Raw genomic sequence first — 23,222 nt, 5'->3', positions numbered from 1 at the left:
CCCAGGAAGGGCATTTTGTGGATGAAGAAGGCTCTTTCCTTGCAAGACCTCCTCTGCATGACCGTGGGTGGTGATGCCTGGAGATGGGCCCCCAAGGTTGATCTTAGCATGCGGGCAGGAACACACAGGAGAAAGATAACTTAATATGCCAGAGCTTCCTATGGGCCAGCTTCATAAGCTAGCAATACCAATCAGATGTAACAACGTTCATAGAACCATAGAATAGTAGAGTTGGAAGGGGCCGGAAGGCCTTCGGGTCCAACCCCCTGCTGTTGCAGGACAGTAAGCTACACCATCCCACTTTCCGAATGTCCCTAGCAAAGGAGGACCCACAACTTCCCCAGGTAATAGGCTCCATGTTGCACTGCTCTGACAGTGAGGACACTCTTCCTGGAAGCTAGTCTAAATCTGGTTTCTTTTAACTCAAGTCAGCCATTCCATGTCCTGCACTCTGAAATGGACAAGAAGAGATCTTGCCCATCCTCTTTGTGACAGCATTTCAGGCACTTTTAGAGGGGTGCCTATCCTATCACCCCTCGGACTTCTCTTCTTGAGATTGAACATGCCCAGTTCTCTCAATCTTTCCTCATAGGGCTTTTCCTCTGGTCCTCTGAATCTTTTCCAGCTATTCTGTGTCTTTTTAAAACTTAGGTGCTCAGAACTGGACACAGTACACTAGCTGAGGTCTGACTAGTGCTGAGTATACTGAAATTAGTACTTCACACATTTTGGAAGTGACAGTTCTGTTAATGCAGTCCAAAATAGCGTTTGACCTTTTTTTTGCAGCTGCATCACATTGTTGGCTCATATTTAGCTTGTGATCTACAAGAACCCCAAGATCCTTCTCATTTGCAGCATCGTTGAGCCAAGTGTTCTCCATTTTGTAGTGATTCATTTGGTTTCTTTTTCCTAAAAGGAGGACTTGGCATTTGTCCCTATTGATTTTCATTCTGTTGCTCTCTGCCCAGCATTCTAACCTATCAAGATCACTCTGTATCTTATTTGCAGGATCCCACTTAAAAGGCATTGTGTATCTCTTACACCTTTTCCTCCAGAATGGATGTTCTGTGTGGTGAACAAAGACAGAAGTCATGGTGGGAAAACAAGAGAGGGTTACAAGTAGAAGAGGGCTCCCATAAAAGTCTGTGAATGAGGCAGGGCCGTTGCACCATACAAGCCCTGTTTAGAGGCCCCCAGAAACAGCTCCAACCCAATTCTGACAATTCCTGGAAACTGCAAGGGCATGAAGGGAGACCAACATGCTGGGTGAAAAGCCACCTGAGATGTCCAGCGGCCCATCTGAAGGATTTGTGGCCCTGCTAATTAATCCTGCCGGTTAGCAGCCCGGCATCACAGCGTGCGTCCATCAACAGACTGGGTGCCAGAACATGCAATGAGAAGAGACGTCCTCCTTGTAATACAGGAACTCTTGGAAGAAGAAATACCTCTGTGGCAGTCCAGAGAGAACTTTGAACTTTCAGCTGGCAACAGAGCTTCATTCCTGGGCAGCTCATCTTGGCAACTTCTAGGAGACCTTTCTCTGTATTCACTACTGTGTAGTTTCTGAAATCAGTAAATAGAACTCATTCTAATAGTGGCAGCAGCACTAAACTGACATTAACAAGGTTGCTGGAGATAAATCCCATCTGTTTATGGTTTGGGATGTCATTGGGTATCAACAAGTTATAGCCATCAATCACCTTCCCATAAAGGTCTAATTCCCTTGGTTTGCAAGGTAGGCAAAATTCTCCAAGATGAAGAAAGCTGCAGCCCAGTTTTCTTCAGTCTGCTGTTCCCAGGTATGTTGGACTGCAGTTCCCAGTATTCTCATTCAGGCTGGACATGTGAGTTGAGAATAATAGGAGTTGCAGTCCCATGCATCTGGAGGGCAGCGGGGTGGGGAAAGCTGCTGCAGTCTGTCTGGTGCGCTTTTAGACTTGACCAGGAAGAGCCAGGTGCTGATCTTGACTCCTCTAAGGATACCATGTAAGATCAGACCCAGGATCTACCTGCTCCAGCATCTGTGCACACTGAAGCCAACCAGAGGTCCACAAGAAACCCACAGGTAAGACGGAAGTGCAATAGCTCATGTCCCCTGGACACTGGTATATATAAGCATGGAGGAATAGCCACTGAGAGCCTCCTCCTCTCCCATTTTCCTTTTAAAGCCACCCAAATTGGTGGTGATCGCTACATCTTGTGGACGGGAGTTTCATGGTTTAACTATGGAGAGAGGCCCTTCCTTTGATGTGTCCTGAACCTCTCACTAATGAGCTTTGTGGAATGATCCCACTGGGTGATACAGGAGAGAGAGAGAGAAATGTCTCCCCTCCATTCTCTCTACAGCATGAATAATTCTGCCCATCTCTATCATGGCTCCCTTTCCTTGTCTTTTTCCTGAGCTAGGTAAGCTCAGCTGCTGTAACTGTGCCTCGCAGGGGAGTTGCTCCAGCTCTGTGATCATTTTAACGACATTTTTCTGCACTCTTCCCAACCCTTTAATATCCCCTTTTAGATGCCATGAGCAGAACTGTGTACAATATTCCCAGTGTGGTTGTACCTTAGATTTCTACACGGGGAGTGTGATCCTGGCAGCTTATTTTCAGTTTCTTTCCTAATTGTGTCTAAGCTCTGTTGCTTTCATAGCAGCCAAGGGCTGGTTTGCTTCCTCTGTGCTGAGTACCACAACCTCAAGATCTCTTTCTGGGGCAGTCATTGCTAATTCACGCCCCCCCCCCCATACCTGTAGCTTCATTACAAAAACTGACTAGAGTCATGTGGCTACAAGATGGTATGCAAAAGTGCCAAGTAACTGACCAGCTCTGGGTTTCTGCCCCAGCGTGCTTCACTGCACCCTGCTGCCACTGAAGCGCATTTGCCATTTTGGTGCCCTTTCCACCATCCTTCCAGGGCAAGTCACAATCCCGTTTTGGTTTTATCCACCCCAGAGAATGTGTGTTCCCAGCCACTGCGCTGCTTATTCCAGGGCGATGCATGAGGAAATTGGGAAGCACCGGGCCCCACAGAGATCCCTGCGGGGCCCCTCGGTTTACATCTCTGAACTGGGAGAACCACCCTTTATTCCTCCTCTCCACTCTTTGTTCCTCAACCAGCTAGTGATCCAAAAGAGCTGCTCTTCTTAATCCATGCCTGCTAAGCTTGCTCAGGTGCCTTTGGTGAGCCATGAAATCCAGCCTCCAGCCCAGCTCTCTCTTGGCTTAATCTACTTCCAAGGAATCTCCTTTGTATAAGAGAGGCAGGGAAAAACTGTCTGCCAACCTGAGCTCCTTGGAGGAACAGTGGGATATAAATGCAATTAATTAAATTACATTAAATTGAAGCACATTTCACTACGTACTTCTGCCAAACTTCCAGGCTAGTCAGCACAAGGGAGACTGGGGGGCTTGGCTGGAGAAGCCAACTTCCCAGAACCTTTTTTTTTTTTTTGTTCAAAGAGCAGCTCTTGTGCCAGAGGATCCAACATTTTTTTCCATTTTCCAATCCTGGTTTTAATTCTCTTCTTCCCCACTGGGCGGTTTCGCTCTGCTGTGAGCAGTGAAAATGTAAACTTGGCTCTCTCGGCGAAACCCTCCAAGCGGACGGGCTCCCAGGGGCTGGAGAAGCCGCAATGCCAGATGCATGCACGCCACATCGGCATGGTGCCCCCCCACATCACCCCAAACTTGCTGCTGCACACACTGACACATCAAGTGTTGCATTTGTTCGCTTAAGAAGCCATCACAGTAATTGGAAATGAATGTGGCTAGAACTTTTCCTTAAAACCAGCACTCTGGAGTGCCTTTCCAAGGAGAGATGGAATCACAGTACAATACTGCGATTTGTTTTGCCATGAATCACAACAGAATACTGTTTGTGCTTGAAGGGAAGAGCACAGAGCATTCATAAACTTAGCACTAAACGCTAGACAGCTTTGCCAACTGCAGTACCGAGCGTTACCGATGAAAACAGCTTTTTCAGGGGTTGTTGTTGTTGCCAGGTGTTAAGCCCCCGCCCTCACCACAAACCAGTTACCTATCCACTGGTGGGGGAATTTTTGGAAAAAAGAAAACTTAATGGGCAAAGGAGCCACCAGCCACCCTCGACCTGGTCACACCACCCGATCTGTAACTGCGGCATGATCTGTTACCGCCGTGCATCCATCTCATCAGATGGGTCCTAGGAGCATTTGCGATGTGCCCCCCGGAGGCTCTGCGCTTTCCCAGCAGGGCTCAGGCGAGGTGTTCCACTCTCCGCTCAACCCAATCCTAATTCAGGACATGGAATTGCCAAGGGCTCGGCAAATAGTGGCAGGCGCAGCAATTAAAATGATGGCGATCCAATCACGGTGATGGTCCAGGTGACCATTTTGCTCCGTCAATGGACCCTTCTCATTCTGGTGCAACCCACAGGAACCCTCCCCAGCCTGGTGTCCTCCAAGCTGGACTACTGCATGATGGGGGCTGTAGTCCAACACTTCTGGAGGGTACCGGGTTGTGCTTCATTATCTTCAATTCGTCTCTTTCAGTTCTAGTTTTCTGTCGGTAAAATGAGAACGGCCAGCAACGTACATCACAGGATTTGTGATGTGAACAACTGTAAGAGAAATCATTCTGTCTGAACCTAACAGAGATGGAGATGCACGTAGCAGCAATGCAGCTAAAGGTGTGCTGAGCAACTGCTTCATTTACTGCAAAGGAGACTCAAGCACTGCACTGAAGCAAAACACAAACCTGGTGTCTTCCTTTCCATCCCAGAATACTACTGTGTATTCTTGCCCCTGGGAACAGAAGAAGGATGACTGTCTTCCGCATGGCAGCAGGTACATGAACGTAGCAAAGCTTGGGTCTTTCATCCGTCCGACCACTGCGGTGGCCAAGGGGCGCTGGGTGGAAGAGAGGAGAGACTCAGTGAGGCACGGCGTCCCCCTCTCCCTGAGCTCTGGGGGCCATTCGTGCACATGTAGGCTTTCTTGGTGCAGGACATTGTGTGTGTGTGTGAGAGAGAGAGAGAGAGCGAGGGAGAGAGAGAGCGAGGGAGAGAGAGAGAGAGCGAGGACACACTGCAGGTCACCTTTTGCCTGTGAAGCACCCTCTACTCCAGCAAGGAAACGAACAGGGCAGTGCAGGCTGCAGGCAGGGACTGCCGTTTGCATGCACACAATAGTCTCTTTCACTGAGAAGAACAGGAGGGCCAGGTGTGCATCAGGGACTCTGCATGCATGCAGGGAAAGGCCACAGCTGTGCGCATAGGGCACATGGCCTTGCACACAGTTCTTCTATCTCTGACATCTCCAGGTGGGGCTGGAAGAATTCCTGCCTGAAACCCTGGAGAATGGCAGCCGGCCAGACCTGACTGTCCTGGGAAAGGTGGGCCAAGAGCCTGGCTCAGGACGAAGCTGCTTCCTGGAACCTGTTACCCTCTCGCAACCTGCCCTACCTTACCGTGTGATTGTGAAGCTAAAACAAGTGGGGACTGGGAGAAAGAAAAGGCATGTGAGCCGTCCCAAATTCGTTGGAGGAAATGAAACAGGAGCAGCGTAGATGTAGCTAACAACCCCCCGATCAGGATCTCTATTTGCACCCAACTGGCAAGGAACAGCAAACTCAAAGGGGCTTGCCTCCATCTTATCCCCACAACAACAGCCCTGTGAGGCAGGCTGGGCTAGGAGTCCGTGACTGGCCCAGAGTCACCCAGTGGGCTCCGTGGCTGAGCGGGGACTCGAACCCGGGTGGTCTGAGTCCCCTTTCCAGCCCACTACCCACGACACCACACTGGCCCTCACTGCAGGGGTGGGAAGCCTCGCTCAGTTCGGTGGTCTCCAGGTGGCCCCACCCCCTCCTCTGCTCCCGCCTCCCTTGTGAGTTGCTGACTGCAGGGTGGCTTCCCAGTGCCTGAGCAATTCTGCCCCCGCCACAACTCCAGACTGCTGGATGTTCTCCCAAAGGCTTCGTCCAGGACAGTCCATGCTGTGGGCTGAACCGTGCAGGCATTGTTTGTGTCGGTGGGCTAGGCCACGAGGACCGCATGCTGCACCCAGGCAGTCACTACGGTGTCCTCCCCGCCTACATTTCTCAGTTCCTTTAGCTAACAAAGCAGAGCCACAGGGACATGATGGCTGGAGCGCTGGCCCGGGACTCGGGGAATCTGGGTTCTAGTCCCTGCTTAGCCACGAGACTCACGCAGTGGCTTTGGGCCAGTCACTGACTCTGAGATCAGCCTACTCCACAGGGCTGTTGGGAGGATAAATGGAGAAGGGGGTGGGATTAAGCAAGCTGTCCTAAGTTCCTTGTTGTAGAAATGGCGTGATGTCAAGGTAATAAATAAAATAGCAACAACAACAACAAAGTACTGGCAGCTGGGATCACCTCAGAGCAAAAGAAGGGCCTCCACCTGCTCCCGCCTCCTTTCCCTAAGAATGCCTCCCAGTGAAACGCTGGGCTCAGAAGCATTTCTAGGAGAATGAAAAGGGTGGGCAGCTGCAGGCCAACACTTCCACCCCCAGCAGGTTCATTTCATGCTGGAATCCAGGACAGTTTCTTAAACTGCCAATGGACCTGCAGCCCCCAAATCTTGTGCAGCCCCAAACTAGTCCGGCTTTTTTGTGTAGCTCCAGCCGGGCTGTTTGGATTCCTCAAGTCCGAAAATGGTCAAAAACGGGCCCGGTGCCAGCATCAATTCCTCTGCTCCCACATACCTTTTCCGGCTTCGTGTCCCAACATTCCATCATCAGCACCTGCATCCGATGGAACTGCACCTCTTCTGGCTGGCCCAGGACAGGACGGATCCCCTTGGAAAGTTTCTTCGCAATTTGGAGCTGATGCTGCCCCAGCACTGGCCGCTGCCCAGACAGCAATTCGTAAAGCACCATGCCATAGGAAAACATGTCCACCTAGGGCAGAGCACATCTGGTTACCGAGAGGTTGCATTCAAGGCACCCACCTGTCCATGTGGTGAGACTGTCGCCAGCAGAAAGGTTTGGGACCCAGGTATTTGCTTTCACTGGAAAAGTCCAGGATGAGAACTAACACCATCTGCAGAACTGGAACAGCTATGTCCTCACACCAAAACAAGGCAAAATGTTCTCAACATTTTTCAAGACAGAAGTCAGGTTGTCACAGCTACTAACTAAAAATCAGCAAATGAACTTTCCCTTGTCAGGGAGAAACAGAAAATTTGGGATGTAGAACTAAGGGAGAAATTGACTAGGCCTACCTGGTACAAAGAAGGCAATTAGAAATGGACACTTTAAAACAACATAAAAAAGCAGAATTTGCTATTCACTTCCTAATTTTGCTAATACTGAGAAGAATACAGGACAACCTCTTAAGAAACATGGAACTTTATGGGATGATCTATTAGGCTGATGAGTGATAATCAGATCATCTTTCTAGTGCCAAAAAGAAATCTGAAGTGATCAGAAAGTCTGTACAGCAATTGACTCGCATGTAGTGTGGTTACATTTGTTATTGTTCATTGTTTCTCTCAACACTCATTAACAAAGCAGACTCCCCTCAAATTCTTGCTCTGCTACACATTCTCCTTTTTGTTTCCATGTCACTTTCCTTTTATTTCCAAAGTTTCAAATGGCCAAACCCAACAAACAAAACATTTAAAGGCAGACTCAAAAGACACTGGTGGGTGGGGGCGGGGCGGTTAGGGACTGTTTTCAAGCAAGATGTGAATTTTATCCCCACTTAAGACTGAATCAAGCCTAGACCGGAAATAGGTGCTTCCCGCAGAGCTCACAACACACACAGTGGTGATTTCCAAGCAGTCTTAAACAATTATTTGCTCAATCTGAACAAATTTATATAACTCCACACAACACACAAGTTCCGAGTTTTTGCTGATACAGAAGTCCAATTTTGTGCAGTTTAGACTAATGCCAGTAAAGCAGCACAGCTCTTTGAACATCACTGAACTGGCACAAGGTAGAAGCAAATTGCACCCAGATCCCCACATCTTTTGATCCTGAGATTTAACAGCTGAGTGGTTGCATTACCTGCGGCACACTGATGTGTGGTCTCTGCATTTGTAGAGCGCAAAATTATAGATTCTCCACCCCCATTCTCTCTCTCTCTCTCTCTCTCTGTGTGTGTGTGTGAGAGAGAGAGAGAGAGATCAACATCTGGAAATGTAAATGTTTGTTCCCAACATTTTTGGATCTCCAGACTAAATGCCCCAGGACTGAACTTGAATTGTGCCTGTGGGAGGCAGTTTGGGACATATTGTTCACTGTTTTGTTTCGATGTAGAACGGGAAAGAAATACTGCAAATAAATCACCCATTCAACATGAGTTCAAATGCATGTGGCAAGTTTTTGAACACTTGCCAAGTTTATCCATGCATCATGAGTGAGCAGAATGCAGCAACAGGGGAAGCTGCCTTGGACAGTCCACCCACCCTGGTTTTGTCGACAGACTGGCAGCAGTCGCTCGCCAGAGTTTCGAGCAGGGTTCCTACCTTGTTCTAACTTGGAGAAGATGGAGAATGCACCTGGGACTTTTGGGATGGAAAGCAGGTGTTCTATCCCCGAGCTGCAACCTAAGGCCACAGCTTGATCCAAAGCAGATTTTCTGCAGGTGCCCGCGACTCTGGGGTCTCCCAGGCTCTGACGGCAGCCTGGGAGACCCCAGCTCTAGCTAGCTGCTACTGGGCTACGCCATCCGCTGGGTGATCCTGGGCCAGTCACTGACTCACAGCCTACCCCACCCTACGGGGTTGTGATGATAAACAGAAGAGACGCAAGATCATGTAAGCCACTTCAGGTTTCTTGGATGAGGAAAATGGTAGGATAGAAATGAATAAATAAAATTATCCCAACAGCAGAGCTCAGCAAGCCCTCTACCTGACACTGGGCAGAGTCAGTGTGGTGGTTGAGACGTTGGACTGGGGACCTGGAAGACCCAGGTTCGAGTCACCACTTGGCCACTGGGTGACGCTGAGTCAGCCACAGACTCGCAGGCAAGCCCAGGTCATCGGGTGGTCGTGTGGAGTAAATGGAGAGGAAGAAGACTGTGTAAGCTGCCTTGCGTTTCTTGCAAGAGAAAAAATGCTGGGATACAAATTCAGCGCAATGGCAACACTAATGACAGAGGCGTCACAAGGAAGAATGTGCAGATCTAAACTAGAAAGACAAACAGTTTGATTCTGTATGAAGCAACTTTGCTGTGTTCCCCCTTTGGGAAGGGATATGGCTCAGCGGCTGAAGTTTTGCATGTTTTTATTTATTTTTTTAATTTATTTGGGATATTTGTAGGCCATCCATTACTTTATTTATTTATTTATTTAGACTGCTTATATGCCACCCTCTTCACATAAGCCTCGGGGCGGCTTACAATCATTAAAATCCCACATATAAATACAAAAAAATTACATAGAATAAATAAAATACATAAAATAGTGGAAACAGCCTGGTCAGTTTAAAATCAATAAAGAAACCTTAACAATTTAAATAGCATTTAAATAAAAAGGTCTTGGCCTGGCGCTGAAAAACAAATAACGACGGCGCCAGGTGGACCTCTCTGGGGAGCGCATTCCATAGGTTGGGCACCACCGCAGAGAAAGCCCTCCTCCAAGTACTCACCCTCCCAATATCCTCCACGGAGGGTTCCCGGAGAAGGGCCTCTGCTGCCGATCTCAGGGGGAGGGAGGGCATATATGGATGCAGACGCTCCTTTCGGTAACCAGGTAACTTTAAAGGTAACTTTAATCTCTGGAGAGCTTACAGTGTTTCTGGCCATCTCCGCTTTAAAATGGTCCAGTCACAGAAAAGAGCCGCTGGACATCCCTGAGAGCCAGCTGGACTGATGGTCCAATTCACAGGAGGCATCCTCAGACCTTCCAAGCAAACTTGCTAGGGATCCATGCATGAAGTGCTGCATGGGGTTTTCACACCTGGGTTTTTGTCTCAGAACCATCCTGGCTCCATTCGTGTACCTAAGACGGGCTGAATCACAGTGGCTCCCTGGCCATCTGGTGCTAATGTCTGCCAGGAAGGAGTTATTTGGGGCTTACCTTTTCATCATAGACGATCCGAGGTCGTATCTCCGGTGCTTGATACCCAGGGGTGCCTTCCACTCCAAGAGCTCCCTCATGAAAGGACTGCCGAGAAATCCCGTAGTCAGACAGCTTGATATTGACGCTTTCCCTCGCGTCTAAGGACCACACCAGAATGTTGTCGGACTTCAGGTCACAGAAAATGATGCTTTTTTTGTGGAGGTAGGCCAGGCCCGCTGCTATCTGGTAGGCCACTTTGAAGGTCAGCATGTGCCCAAGAGGCACAAAGCACGATCCTGCGGGAAGGGGGGGGGGACGGCATAAGTGAGAGGGCGGGGAAGGGGCTGGGACAGGCCTTGCCTCTGACAGGCTTCCTCCTCACTCAGCCCAGTCTCACGAGGTGAGCTGGGCTGAGCGGGACTCCGGGAACACTCACGGAACACAGCTGTGCAACTGGCAGCCTCGTCCTGCATGGACGTCCGCACCAGTCATGAGACCTGCGTGACCCATCTTCTCCTGCGTCAGGCACAGCGGACAAAGAGCCGCTGCATGTGGCTTGGAGGAGCGATGCTGCCAGCGGTCGCGCAGGCTCTGCTCCCAGTGAGCCTTGTGCAGCCAGCCTTCTTTGCTAGCCATGGCCCTCTCTGGGGAGGCTGCACGTGGCTGGAAGAGGGACGCTGCTTGGGGAGCACGTGGGGCTCCGTGCCAGGTGAGCACCCCACAAACGTGGGGCGTGCTTGCCAGGAGCTTGGACTTCGGCCTGCAGTAAAGTGGACTGGCATCTGGGGATCCAATGGATCCCCACCCGCAGGCACGTCCTAGAGGGAACCACTGAACCGCGGGCTCCTCCTCCCCTCAAGAGCGCCTCCAAAGGACCGCGGTCCCAGCCTGAAACCGCAGAGAAGCAGGCCTGGGCCTTCCTACCCTTGGCGCTTTCGGACAGTGCAGTGGTGAGGCTGCCCAGAGGGGCGAGTTCCAAGGCGAAGCAGAGCGGGTGGATACTGATCCCGATCAGAGAGACGACACACGGGTGCCGCAGTGAGTGCAGCATGCTGGCCTCCTGGCGGAACTCAGAGAAGGTCTTCATGGCATCCATGGCTCGCAGGTGCCTCAGCATGGTGTCTAAGCACAGGAAGCACACTCGCGTCACTCGGCGCACATCCCCGGACGCGCATCCCAGCAGGGCCAGCCCAGCAGCCCATCTTGCCAGGCGCCTGGCTCCCAGCAGGTGCTTCTGGGAAGCTCATGCCCGGGGCAAGAGCCAGTGCAGTGGCTGGCGAGCGCAGTGGCCTGGGATGAGTTGCTACTCAGTCGTGAAGTTCACTGGGGGAATTTGGGGCAGCGGCTTTCTCCCAGCCTAATCTACCTCACGGGCCGTGGTGAGGATAAATTTGAGGTGAAGGACCTTGGTTCCTTGTGAGAGGAAAGAACTCGGGATATAAAAATAAATCAATAAAAGGTCAATGATAACTATCCAGAGTAGAGGGGCCCACTTCAGGCCCATAGGATAAATCTGCCCTTCTGGGAGTTCCCAGGGGACCTTGCTTCCCTCAGCTACCCTTCTTGTGGTGCTTTCTGGCTTTTGTGCTGTTTTTCCCCCTTATAAAAGGTTGAGATCCTGAAGAGGTTGAAGCTGGAAAGACTGAAGCTCTGCTTGAGGATATTTCTATGTTTTGGCTGAGCACATGTTTGCATCTTCCTGCCGGCTGGGCCAACCCGTCATGGGGCAGCAACCAAGGCATCAACCTGCAGGAAATGGTGTGAGGGGAAAGAGGGCCGCTGTGACGTGGGGCTCCTCCGTCCACCAGCTGCCATCCGGCAGCAGGCAAGACACCGGGCAGGAGCAGGGCAAAGAAGAGAAGGACAGCTGGGCCACTCAGTGGCTCAGCTGAGAGACCAAATGGATTCTGGCCCATCCTCTACCTGCCTGGTCCGTGTGAAGAACTAGTGCCTGAGATGATTCTTTCCTTCTTCCTCCCCAGCACCCTTCCTTCTGTGTTGCCTCTTAGACTGGAAGCCTCAAGGCAGAGACCTGACTTTGTCAGCTGCTCTGGGAGTCCTTTCCAGCTGAAGAAGCAATGTAGGTTCTCCAGGTAAGTAAAAAATGGAAGCACGCAGGACGGAACCTTTCATCGTGTCCCTCAAAATGCAAAACTGACCTGGCAGCACTAGACTCCACACACACGAATGCCGACGTGGACGTGGCGTCCAGCATGCAAAGATTTAGAGGTGGGGGGCCATGTCAGTGATGTGCTGGTACACTTGGGAGTACAGGTGGTTCATCGCGAGAGAATCGCTGGCCATGCTCCCAAGGAGAATCCGAAAAGCATGGCAGCGGTGCGGACCTGCAGCAAGAACCTAGTTTTGCGAGCTTGCAGCTCCACCAGGGGAAGATCTTGTGCACAGCACATGGGCCCTGATTGTCCATTCAAGAGAAAACCATTCCAACATGCTTGGTGTTACAAGAATGGACAGTGTCTTCTTGCTTGAAAGTTCTTTCACCCCCTGCATGCTCCACTGCTGTGGAAATGGCAGCTAAGCTTTGGCTTCTTTTAAAGTGGAGCGGCGGCTGCTGCTGCTGCTGCTCCTCCTCAGTGCTGCCCCTTGCTTGCCTGGCAGGCAGAGATCCAGGGGACAAGTGGCCAGTGGCATCGTTCTTCCTCCCCCTCACCATCACCTGTTGCCAGGGCCAACAAGAGAGGCAGGCAACAAAGCAGGCTGCAGTGCTGAAAAGAAGCTGCTCTGCCAATGGGCCCCTGCCGGGCGTGGGCTCTTGTCAGGTGCCCAGTTGTGTTTACCCTCGGCCCAAGCTCTGCCAACTGAAATAAGATCCAAGCCCGTGGTCCACATCTCCTTTTCCTGCATTTCTCAGTCTTTCATGCTGCAGCAAGCTCGTTCAGACCTGCTGGGGTTTATTCCAGAGTACCTATTCCCATAAGGCCTAATTAAAATCCACCAAATTTCTCCCTCCCCCTCTACACATGCATTAGCTTTGGGTGTAAACACTGTATTTAAACCAGGTGTTGCCAGAATGTAAAAAGGGAGAAGGTGATTTGCATGTCAACCTGAAGAAGAAAAAGCCCAGGGTCCCAAGGTGAGAGAATTGTACCTGTTGCTGAGGTCGCAGAACTCTTGCATTTTTTAATCCGAAACTGCTTCACAGCCACTGGTTTTCCTTGATATTGTGCCTGATATATAACCGTCCCACTTCCTCCTTGGCCGAGAACATTGTTTTCACTTTCAGTGTATTCCAACTTGCTATTTTCTAAAAATAACCTGCCCGTGTGCAAAAGAGAGATGGAGAGAGAAGCAGAGAAATCTTATTTAGAAGAATTGAGCTGAATATCCTGTCCTGAGTTGGGTTCAAGGGGCAGCATCAGCCATTTCCTGTTGCTTGTCAAATGGACGCAGAGGTTTGAAGGCAGACCTGCCCACCCTGGGGCCCTCCAGATGTGCATTGCACACCCAGCCAGAGGGGAGGCTGCTTTAAAATCACCCCCTGCGCCTCCTCATCTTCCTGAACAGAGCGAGCGAGCGAGCTGTCCTGCCAAGACAGAACTTCAAGCTGTCCTGAGCTGGATCAGCCCCCACATCTTTCGTGTTTGCCTTTGCCCGGGATTACCAGCCTCCCATGATGCTTTCTTAGCTCGGTTGTGCCTCTTCTGCTCTTTGTATTAGAGAAACATAAACGCTATTCTCCGTACCTACGGACACAATCTTTTCAAGCAGAAAGTTCCTCCCTGGCCTTTTCTTGCAGAGGAAGCCCATGAGCAGCTTAGAGGTGGGAGAAAGGTGCACAAAATATTGTACAGTATGGAGATGTGGGAAAGGAAACATCTGGAGTCTGAGCTACCTGGTCCTGCCTAATTGCACAAGCTAAGCAGTGTGAGGCCTGGTTAGTCTTCAGATGGGAGACTTGAGTCCTGCATTCAGCAGGGGGTTGACCTGATGGCCTTCCAGGCCCCTTGCAGCCATGTGATTCTGTGAAGGCGACTGGCAGGAAATTCCAGTGAGATAAGAAGAAGGCCTTTGACACACAGTGTCTCGATCAGATGTGGAATTCACTTCCATGAGATGTGTTGATGATCACCACTTTGCACGGGCAGAGTCATGCAGGTGAAGCCTACCTGTGGCTTCTAGTCCCACTGGCTACATGCTCCCTTCAACACGTTTAACATCACGGGGACATGCAAGCAACTCCTCCCATCAGCAGTCTGGAGAGGTACAGCGCAGCCACAGAGAGGCCACATGAAAGTGCCAACCATTTAGCTTGGCTTTCACCAACAAGAAACAGGACACATTCTTGTAAGAATAGAATATTAAATGTTTGCGAAGGACCGAAAAACACAAGACAAATTGTGCTGGGCTGCAAAGTACCCTTCACATTTGCCTTCTTTCTCTCTGTTTTGAAAGGAGAATAAATATTTCAAGTTCCCTTTTATTTGGCCATCTCTTTTTTCCCCCAAGCTACCATACTGATTAGTCTGTTTTTAAGCTCTCTGTGTGATCCCATCCATAAACAGATTAACCTCTGGTTATAGGGCTGCCAGAGTGCCTTTCCTTTCCCAGAAATGTAAACTTGCAAAGGAATGTAAGGCTCTTTTTAGTCTAGCACTGTTTGCATATATAGTCAGAACACAGGACAGGGACTGGCCCAACTTGCGTTCTAATCCCTGCTCAGGCATGGACCTCACCGGATGACTTCGGGCCAGTCACGGACTCTCAGCCTCACTTACCTCACAGGGTTGTTGTGAGGATGAAATGGAGGGAAATAAGATGCAAAGCACCATGAGATCCTTCAAAGATAGGCTGGACATGCACATGGTGGGCATGTTGTGAGCGGAGCCAGCTGGAGCCGCGGGTCAGACTAGATGGCCCGGGAGACCCCTTCTGACTCACTCTGCTTCTATGTTTCTATGTTTCTTGCAGAGGTAAAAAGGCAGGATATAAATTAAGTAATACAAAAATAAATATTGACATGCAGTTTTATTTTTTGTTGGGCAAGGTCCATGAGTGTGAACCTGAACAGGTGGAGATTCTGAGTCTTTACAGCTGTGAATTTGTGTGGGAAGCTTAGATAAATATATGTGCATATATCTTCAGTAATGAAGCCCTTCAGTTAACACATGCTGTTTTTTGATTTTCACTTTTAGAAGAGATAGTTGATTATTCTGAGTTTTAGTTTGCAGACAAAACCTTCTGGTTTGTGAAAGTGGCTTATTTCCACCAGACCGTATATCCCAGTTGGTCAGTTGCTCTTTGCTCTTGGGCTGGGATACATTTCCTTTTTGGCGCCTGAAAAGGAAATGTATCCCGACGTGAGAACAAAACCGCACAACCCACCCCAACCCACATACAGATGAATGCATAAACAAACAAACAAGTAAAACAACTGGAGAAAGAGAAAGCGGAGACTACCCAAGAATGCACGACGTCTAGGGAGGGAAGCAAAGGGACACCAGTATTACCTGACAGGAAAATCCGTCATGAAAAGTTCGGGGACGAGTTCCTGCAAGGGGACAGGGACCTCTGGATGACGAACGCAGAGGATGCTGTCCAGCTCGGTTGCTGTCAGGACGCAGTCCTCCATGTTGAAATACTGCATGCCTTCCGTCTTCTGGCTCTCTTCTTCTTCTTGCGTTTTAGGGGTGGAACAGACCGGGCAGGGGACATACTGCTCCATTAGCAGAGTCCCGTCGCTTTCAGTGGCGGTGAGTGCTGAGAATGCATCAAAAACATTCAGTAAAGTTTTCATGTGGCAGCCCCAGCTCAGAAGAAGGCTCCCAGCTCAGGCGAGGGGCTCCCGCCCCAGTGGCTTTGTTCTCAGATGTTGGTGTGACGTGCGGTCAAGTGCCCTGCCGGGAGCTGTGTGTGTGCAGGAAAACCTGCATAGTTCCCCATGTGCGACCCAACATGACACCTGTTGCCCTTATTTTGTCAGGCACCTGGACAATTGCCTTGGGCCCACCTGCCGTGGGTTGCTTGCATGGTGCTCATTCTAAGCTTCGCGGGATGTGAGCAGTGTAAACAAGCATTCCTGCATTGCATGATGTGTTATGATATTATTTACTGCTTTTCTCATGGTGCTGATTATGGTTTGTACTGCTTTTGATTTCCCTCATTATAGTAAATATAGATTGCAGTGTGTTTGTGTGTGCAAATTGTTTTGAGAGTGCTTGTTGTGGTGATGAGGAATGAATACGTCTAACACTTAATAGCAGCAATGGCTGCAACGGTGCAAAGGCTAAGTCAAGTGGCTGATGCAGCCTATGTCTGGCCCTGGGTGGGAGCCCGCTGGCGGCTGAATTCTGCTGCAGGGTGGTCACCGTCACATGCAGGAGGAGTCGACCGGCCTGCAATGTTCCTTTCTGTGCTGGGAGAACCGTTCCAAGGGAAAGTGCCCCTGCTTTGCTCATCCAAGCAGCATGACGGACTCCTACACACACCTTCTCCCTCTTCCTCCTAGAAGCATTTTGGCTACAGACCGACTTGCACCTCACCATCATCCCTGCCTTGAGTTTCCCAATCAGCCAAGGGGGGGGGGGGGGGGGGAAGCTGTTCCTGCTGCTCCTCTGCCTTGCACCAGATGACTGGGAGCCTCCATGCTCGGGACTCACAGGCAGTGTGACAGGATCGGGCCCTAAAGTTCTTCTGCCAGTCACTGAGCACTTGAATGGTGATTTCAGGCTTTTAGGATGGGGAGAAACCATCAAATGCTCAAAAGTTTGGAAACCACCAAATGATCTGTGACTGGGGTTCAGAAGAAGGGCTGGGACCATCTAGGGCAGTGATGGCGAACCTTTTAGAGACCGAGTGTCCAAACTGCAACCCAAAACCCACTTACTTATCGCAAAGTGCCAACACTGCAAAAAAAAAACTGAAAACTGAGGTTTTAGTTTAGAAAAAACAACTCACAGCCAGTCCAAGCAAATATATATATATCCTCGGCAGCGCACTGACTGGCCAAGAAAAAGCTTGGATGAGTCGCGGCTAATGAGTTGCGGCTCGTGATGTCATTGCCTGGCGCCGCTATTCCTTTCCGAGCATGCGCGTGGCCCCTGTGTGCACCGTTATCTGATGCTCCGCTGCTGGGGCGATGCTGGGGAGACTTGGCTCGCGTGCCGACAGAGAGGGCTCTGCGTGCCCGCTGTGGCCCACGTGCTGCAAGCTCGCCACCACTGCTCTGGGGATGCCAAGAGGGCTGGGGGTTCTGTGATGAAGGTCATGGACAGGAAATGCACTACCAGAAGCAAAGAAATGTCCTGGGGGAGAAACTTGCAAAAGACCGGATTGTGATATGGAGCACTGATATGAACAACATTCTCTGGCTCTAAATGGAAGAGCATGTTTTACATTGGATGGAGAAAACTTCTCTGCCTAAAAGAAATCAAGAAAAGGTCTCAACATTTAGAGATCCATAAATGACAACCTAACTGGAAAAATCCCAAATGGTTTGAGGACACAAGGGCTGGGTATCTTGTCTACATAGTCTGGAAAATGGTTCTTCTGCACGCTACAGATAAATCTGCAGCGATTATATTTAAATCTTGGGACATGATGCAATTTTCCTAAAGGGATCACAAGAGAGAGAAATGGACAAGACTGGACCATGTTTTTTCATTCAACATTGCCCTGCTTTTCAGAGAATGTAGCCTCCAACCCAAAAGCTTTGTGTTAAACAGCTTGACCTTTAAGGCCTGTAAAACAAAGCAAATTCATATTGCAGCTTCCTCTTTTTCTGTTTGTTTTTGCCAGAAGCAAGAGGCTCAAATCTCAGGCCATTTTTGCAAGCAATGCTTAAATTTTGTTTTTGTATTTCTCTTGTCAGAAATTCAGATGAAAAACCTGCATCGACTAGGATTGGAATTTTATTTTTAAAATGGTTCTCTTGCATGCTCCCTCCAGTCTCAGCAACACCCACAAACCAGCTGAAGGAAACCGTTGCTGATTCATTGCATGGGGCTCAAACTATGAAATAGCTTACAGAACTTCTCTTTGCAAAATCCAAAGAAGTTACGGAGCAAATGCCATGGATTTCTTTGTTCTTCCAAGACAGGAGTGCAATTCAGAGCTTGCATCTCCTTCAGGCTAAGCAGTGAACGCACTGTGGTGTGGATCCAGAAGACCTGGGTTCCAGTCCCCACTAGCCATGAAGCTCCCGGGGTGACCCTGGGCCAGCCACAGACTCTCAGCCCAACCTACCCGACAGGGTTGCTGTTGTGAGGATAAAATGGAGCTGGGAAGAGGAAAATAAGGAGGGACAAAAATACAATGTAATAATACTGGTAACAACAGCAACAGCATCACACTACATTAAATGTGTAGCGTGTACGTGATCGTAACTTTTTACTTTTGTGTAAGAGTGTGAGCCTTGGCGTGGATCAGGACTCAGGCACATGAGCAGGATGTGCTTAAACCTTCCCACAAACTGTTTTCCTGTACATGCCTCCTCCACTCTGTGAGGGATTAAGGAAGAAAGGGGGGGACCCTTTGCTGGAGTGATTTTTTCTTGAGCATGTGAAAGAAGGGCAAATTTAAAGAAAAAGTGGGGAGGTGTAATTCCCCGCAGGCATATGTGGTGGCCCCGATCCAGATTCTTTAGCATTGCTTATGAAAATGCCCTTGGGTTTCACTTGGCAAATGGACAGGTGGATTATTATTTGGTCTAAGGTTCTGATCACTTCATAGTATTTTAAAAATACAATTCCATTTTCTTAAGTGGCATAGTACAATAATACTGCAACATGACAATTGTTTAAGTAAAATAGGTAAGACCCAAAGAACTAGGCAAGCGGGGGGCATTCATGTCATGTTTTTGCCATAGCAGCCCTGCCCCCACAGTACCACTCAGGAAAGTTCTTTTGACAGTGAAGGGAGCTTCAAAAGCCACTGCAAGACGCTGCATGGAAGTCAGCCCTTCCAAGGACAAGCCACCCCAAGCGCCACTGGGACTGTCTGAGTCCTTACGGGTCCCTCCTGCAGTTCTTCGGTTCTTGGCTGATTCATTGTTACCATAGGCAGGGATGAACAGTGATCATTCTTACCGGGAAACCACTGGTCTATCAAAGAATTGACATGATCAGTGATAAAGGCCATTGCTGAAAAATCCCTCACATCAGACTGGCAGATGATCTTAATGCCGCCACTTTTCTTCTTCTTCCAGTTCACATCGGAAGATTCCACACTGCAAGAATGAAAGGCCAAGAAAGGGATTGACTGGTGGAAAGGTAAGATTCCCTTCCCACTGCTTCGTTTTGTTTAGTCTCATTATTTATTTTAATTTAGCAACAGCCTTAGCACTCATCCCTTGCTGCTGAGTTTCAACTGCCTGGGCGGAATTACCATTCCTACGGTTTGCTCTTATGGTCAATTTCTGAACCTGTCAACTTCAAATTGTGAGTTGCTTTGCTGACTTGCTGAACTTGCCCATCATTTCAAAGCATGATGTCCGGTGCATCCAGACTGATGAGTCAGTTTCCTTGACATTTAAAGCTCTGCTGAAGTTCCCTTCTTGGCTAAGACAGAGGGGAGGGGAGGCACCCCAGCCCAAGACTTTGCTCAGACTCATCCATACAGCTCCAAAAGCTGCTTTTATGTTGCCATAGGGAGTCCCTGGGCTAGCTGGGATACCTTAATTTTCACTCAAAAGTCTGCTCCTGGCCACCCACCCCACCAACTTCTATGTGTGACCTAGTCCTATACATATTGCCCTGTGTTCAGGGGGTTCATTTATCCTGGAATAGTAGAGCTGGAAGGGCCCGCTAAGGCCATCGAGGGCACCCCCCTGCTCCATGCAGAACTCCAGCTGGGGCATCCCTGAGAGAGGGTGGTCCCACTGCCTCTCAGATGCCTCCAGTGGAGAGAGCGCAGGGCCTCCCCAGGCAATTCCATTTAGAAGAAGGCCACTCCAGTCCAGCGTTTCTTTAAATGGAACACAAGCACAGATTGCTGCTTCTCCCTTCCCTTTCCTTCCCCGAACTAGGAGGTCATAAGATGACCCAGGCATGGCGGCCACTGCACTGCTCTAAGGCAGCCTCCCCTCCAGATGCTTTAGGCTGCAAATCCCAGCAGTTCCAGATTACATGTTCAGTGACCCAGGATGATAGGCATTCCAGCCCAAGATGTCCAGTAGTCTTCATCCCAGGGATGGCTCCTCCGGAGGAATGCAGACAGCATATCTGCAGACAAGCTGAGGCTGTATTTGTGGAAGCTCCTTCCCTTTGCCCAAGGATGCTTCCAGGTGACGACTTTACCAGTTCGTTCTTTCTTTCATAAATGCTAGTATTTATTTATTCAAAGCAATTCAATGACTGCTTTTAAGAATTATTTATTTATTCAAAGCACTTCTATACTGTTTGGTTAGCATAACACTCTCAAGAGTTTGCACAATATTGCCCTGCTCGATTCACCGCCTTCCATTTCTTCACTCCTCCTGCCAGCAGGGATGCGCAAATCATCAAACGCGGCCCTGGCTGCCAAGGCTCTCCAAGTTCCACCCTGAAGCTCATCCAAGCTGGAGCCTAGGCCAGATTGCAAGCTTTTCTTTTCTGTTTGCTTTTCGCATGAGACTTCATGTGCATTTTGTGCCCAATGTCTGCATCTAGCGTGCTCATCTTGGAAATGCACACATTCCTCCTCTATTGAGTAAAGTGGATGTGCATTCATTTTTTGTGCAATCGTGTGCATATGCATCAAATGCATTACTGTCTTCGCACATAGTACTGCAAGCTTGGAATGGACACCGGTGGTGTCCAAGGCTGTACCCAGCTTGGAGGATGTGACCTGAGTTAATCCTTAGAAAGAAGGAACAGGAATTCTCATCCATCCCTGGCTACCATGTGCCCCCTCTTTCCGCCTTCCACAGAAAACACCCTAAAATGGGAATGGCAGAAAAGCTGCACGAGGCCTTTTTATCGGCCACACTGCAGTCTTCTGTCTGGAAGCCCCCCAGCAGCCGTGACAGGCGACAGGGTGGATGAAATGCCGTGAGCCAAAGGACCAGTGTCACTGTTGGCCTTCTCAGGCTGCAGTCGTGTGCAGTCGTTCTGCTTGGGAGCAAGTCCCCCTCCACTCAGCTGGATGCACAGCTACCGGGGCAGAACTGAGCTGTGGAGCTCAGCAGGCCATGCGCTAGATGCAGGCCCAGTAGCAGTACGAAATTCAGGCTCAGCGGGTGCATGTGCCACTTGTAAAGAAAAGAGCCTCGATCCCAGGGCTGCGTGTGGCTGTGGGGCAGTGGACAGTGCCACCACACTGAAGTGCCACCCCCTGCGGGTTTTCTGCACACATGCTGCAGCAGTGCCTGGACTGTTACCTCAAGTATCCTCCATCAAAGGTGACAAACAGCCCCTCTTGCCAGTAAACCGTGTGGTTCCTTTTAACTCGAAAGGTGCTGCACCGGGTTCGCTGTGCGCCGGCAAAGTTGTAGATAACGGCCCTCCGGTGCCTGCTCTTGGCATTCTTCTTGTTTTCAAAGAACTGGAACAAGGGCAAGAAGAGCCATGCAGGATCAGGCCAGCATTCTCCTCCCACATGGCCCAACGGATGCGTATGGGAAGCACACACAGGACAAATACGCAGCAGCACTTACTGCTAGCGTTCACAGCCGGATGGAGACACACCACCTCCAACACCAGCTGTATGTCAAAATCAGGGGTATACATATTTATGTACAGCACGTGCACAGTGCTGTGCCGGAAAAGAATTTCTGGAGTGGTGAGCAATAAAACAAGAATAAAACACAATCTGAAGACAGAATATCAGCAAAAACTAGTGGCTGAGCAACCAAAAAAAAAAAAAAAAAAAAGCTTTCTAAAATAAAGTTTTAAGGAGGCACTGAAAACAACACAATTTTGGTTCCTGCCATGACAAATCTCTGGGTCCTGATCCAGCCAAGTCATCTCACTATAGATTCAAGGACACTGAGGAAGAAACAAAACTAGCTGGGTTAAAGGAGAGCTATCATTCACTGAATATAACGATGGAATGAGAAGCAGGCATAAACAAGCAAAGAAAGTGTACACTCCCCTTTTCTGTGGCCATATGGGCTTCCTGAATGGCAGGATGTTCCATGGGCAGCCAAAGTTGCCTGGGGAGGCACCCTTCAACTCCTCTCTCCTGGTCCAGAAAGAGGCTGCAATGCCTCTTCCCTCCCTCAACAGGCACATCAGCTCCTCCTCTCCCTCCTGGAGTAAAGCTGCTTCAGCAAGGCAAACAGTCTCGACCCCACAGCAAAAGCAGCCCTTGTCTACATTCCACTTTTTGCCTCTTGTGAGGAACCCAAGGCAGCTTAAATAGCTCCATTATCTCCACAACAAGTTCCCTGTGAGGTTGTTTGGATTGAGGGGCAATGAGGGGCTCAAAGTCACCCAGTGGCTGAGTGGAGACTAGAACCCCAGTCTCCCCAGTGCAGCACTCTGGCTCAAAACCAGTGTGACTGGTGGCGATCCCTTCTGGTGGAAAGTAGGCAGCTGGGGACAGTTCCTGGCTTTATTAATGGGCATCCTGCCGAGTGACGCTTCCTCTCGGGTCCCTGCAAACATGGAGCGTGGCTCTGCTGCCCACCCCTTCCCTGGACACATGGCAGGCACTGGAGCTGCCTGGAGAACGCCTCCAGGGACACTGGCGGCTGCAGGTTTTCTCCTTAGGCAAGGAGGCAGCCCCCTAGAATCCGTGCACGGCTCTCCGAGTAAAGGCACTTGGCGCTAGCTCATTCCCAGCACGGACGGCCTTGGTATTAACTTCTTTGGCAATCTGTGTAATTACCCACCGGCTTGCACTTTCTTGTTATTATCCTGTTATCCTGCGGGTTGTTCTGCTGATTTGTATCAGCGCCAATAATAGGAACGAAGCTGGAGGCCTGCAGGCTCTTCAGAAATGTGTGTGGGGTGGGGTGGGGTGGGGGGTCTAAAAAGCTGATGATGCTAAAAATATGTCTTTGCTGCTTTCAGATCTAGATCCCTGTCTAAAGTGCAATTCTGGTAGGCTTGCACTCGATATATGAAGCGTGCAATTCAACTTCATTCGATTCTATGAACTTGGGTGCTGAGTGCGATGTGTGTGGCACCCAGAGGTTCCACTGCCTCTGGTTCTGGTGCCTTCAGCTCAAAAGTCAAATCCCATTTCAAAGAAGCTCTGCGGGAAGCATCCTGACGGAGGCCCCCATCGGGAGGCCCCCGAAAGCAGGCTTTCGAAAACCCACCCGTGGCATTAAAGGATGCTTC

The 23,222-nt window shown here is 49.8% G+C and overlaps 1 protein-coding gene across 3 annotated transcripts in view; it reads right to left on the bottom strand.

Moving 5' to 3' along the window:
- LRRK1 (leucine rich repeat kinase 1) overlaps positions 1-23,222 on the bottom strand; it is a 101,620-nt gene that overhangs the window by 7,586 nt on the left and 70,812 nt on the right. For all 3 annotated transcript variants that reach the window (XM_044445016.1, XM_044445017.1, XM_044445018.1), the window contains 9 exons: positions 21,314-21,477; positions 19,044-19,183; positions 15,468-15,717; positions 13,109-13,275; positions 10,924-11,121; positions 10,018-10,295; positions 6,695-6,889; positions 4,731-4,882; positions 1,446-1,563 (listed from right to left, as the gene is read on the bottom strand). In XM_044445016.1, the coding sequence (XP_044300951.1) occupies positions 1,446-1,563; positions 4,731-4,882; positions 6,695-6,889; positions 10,018-10,295; positions 10,924-11,121; positions 13,109-13,275; positions 15,468-15,717; positions 19,044-19,183; positions 21,314-21,477 (1,662 nt within the window). The remainder of the gene's footprint in view (positions 1-1,445; positions 1,564-4,730; positions 4,883-6,694; positions 6,890-10,017; positions 10,296-10,923; positions 11,122-13,108; positions 13,276-15,467; positions 15,718-19,043; positions 19,184-21,313; positions 21,478-23,222) is intronic.

Source organism: Varanus komodoensis, unplaced genomic scaffold, assembly GCF_004798865.1.
Source record: "Varanus komodoensis strain SLA01 unplaced genomic scaffold, ASM479886v1 scaffold46_3, whole genome shotgun sequence".
Taxonomy (NCBI): domain Eukaryota; kingdom Metazoa; phylum Chordata; class Lepidosauria; order Squamata; family Varanidae; genus Varanus; species Varanus komodoensis.
The sequence above is the reverse complement of the archived record's forward strand: the minus strand, read 5'-3'. Positions and strand labels throughout refer to the sequence as shown.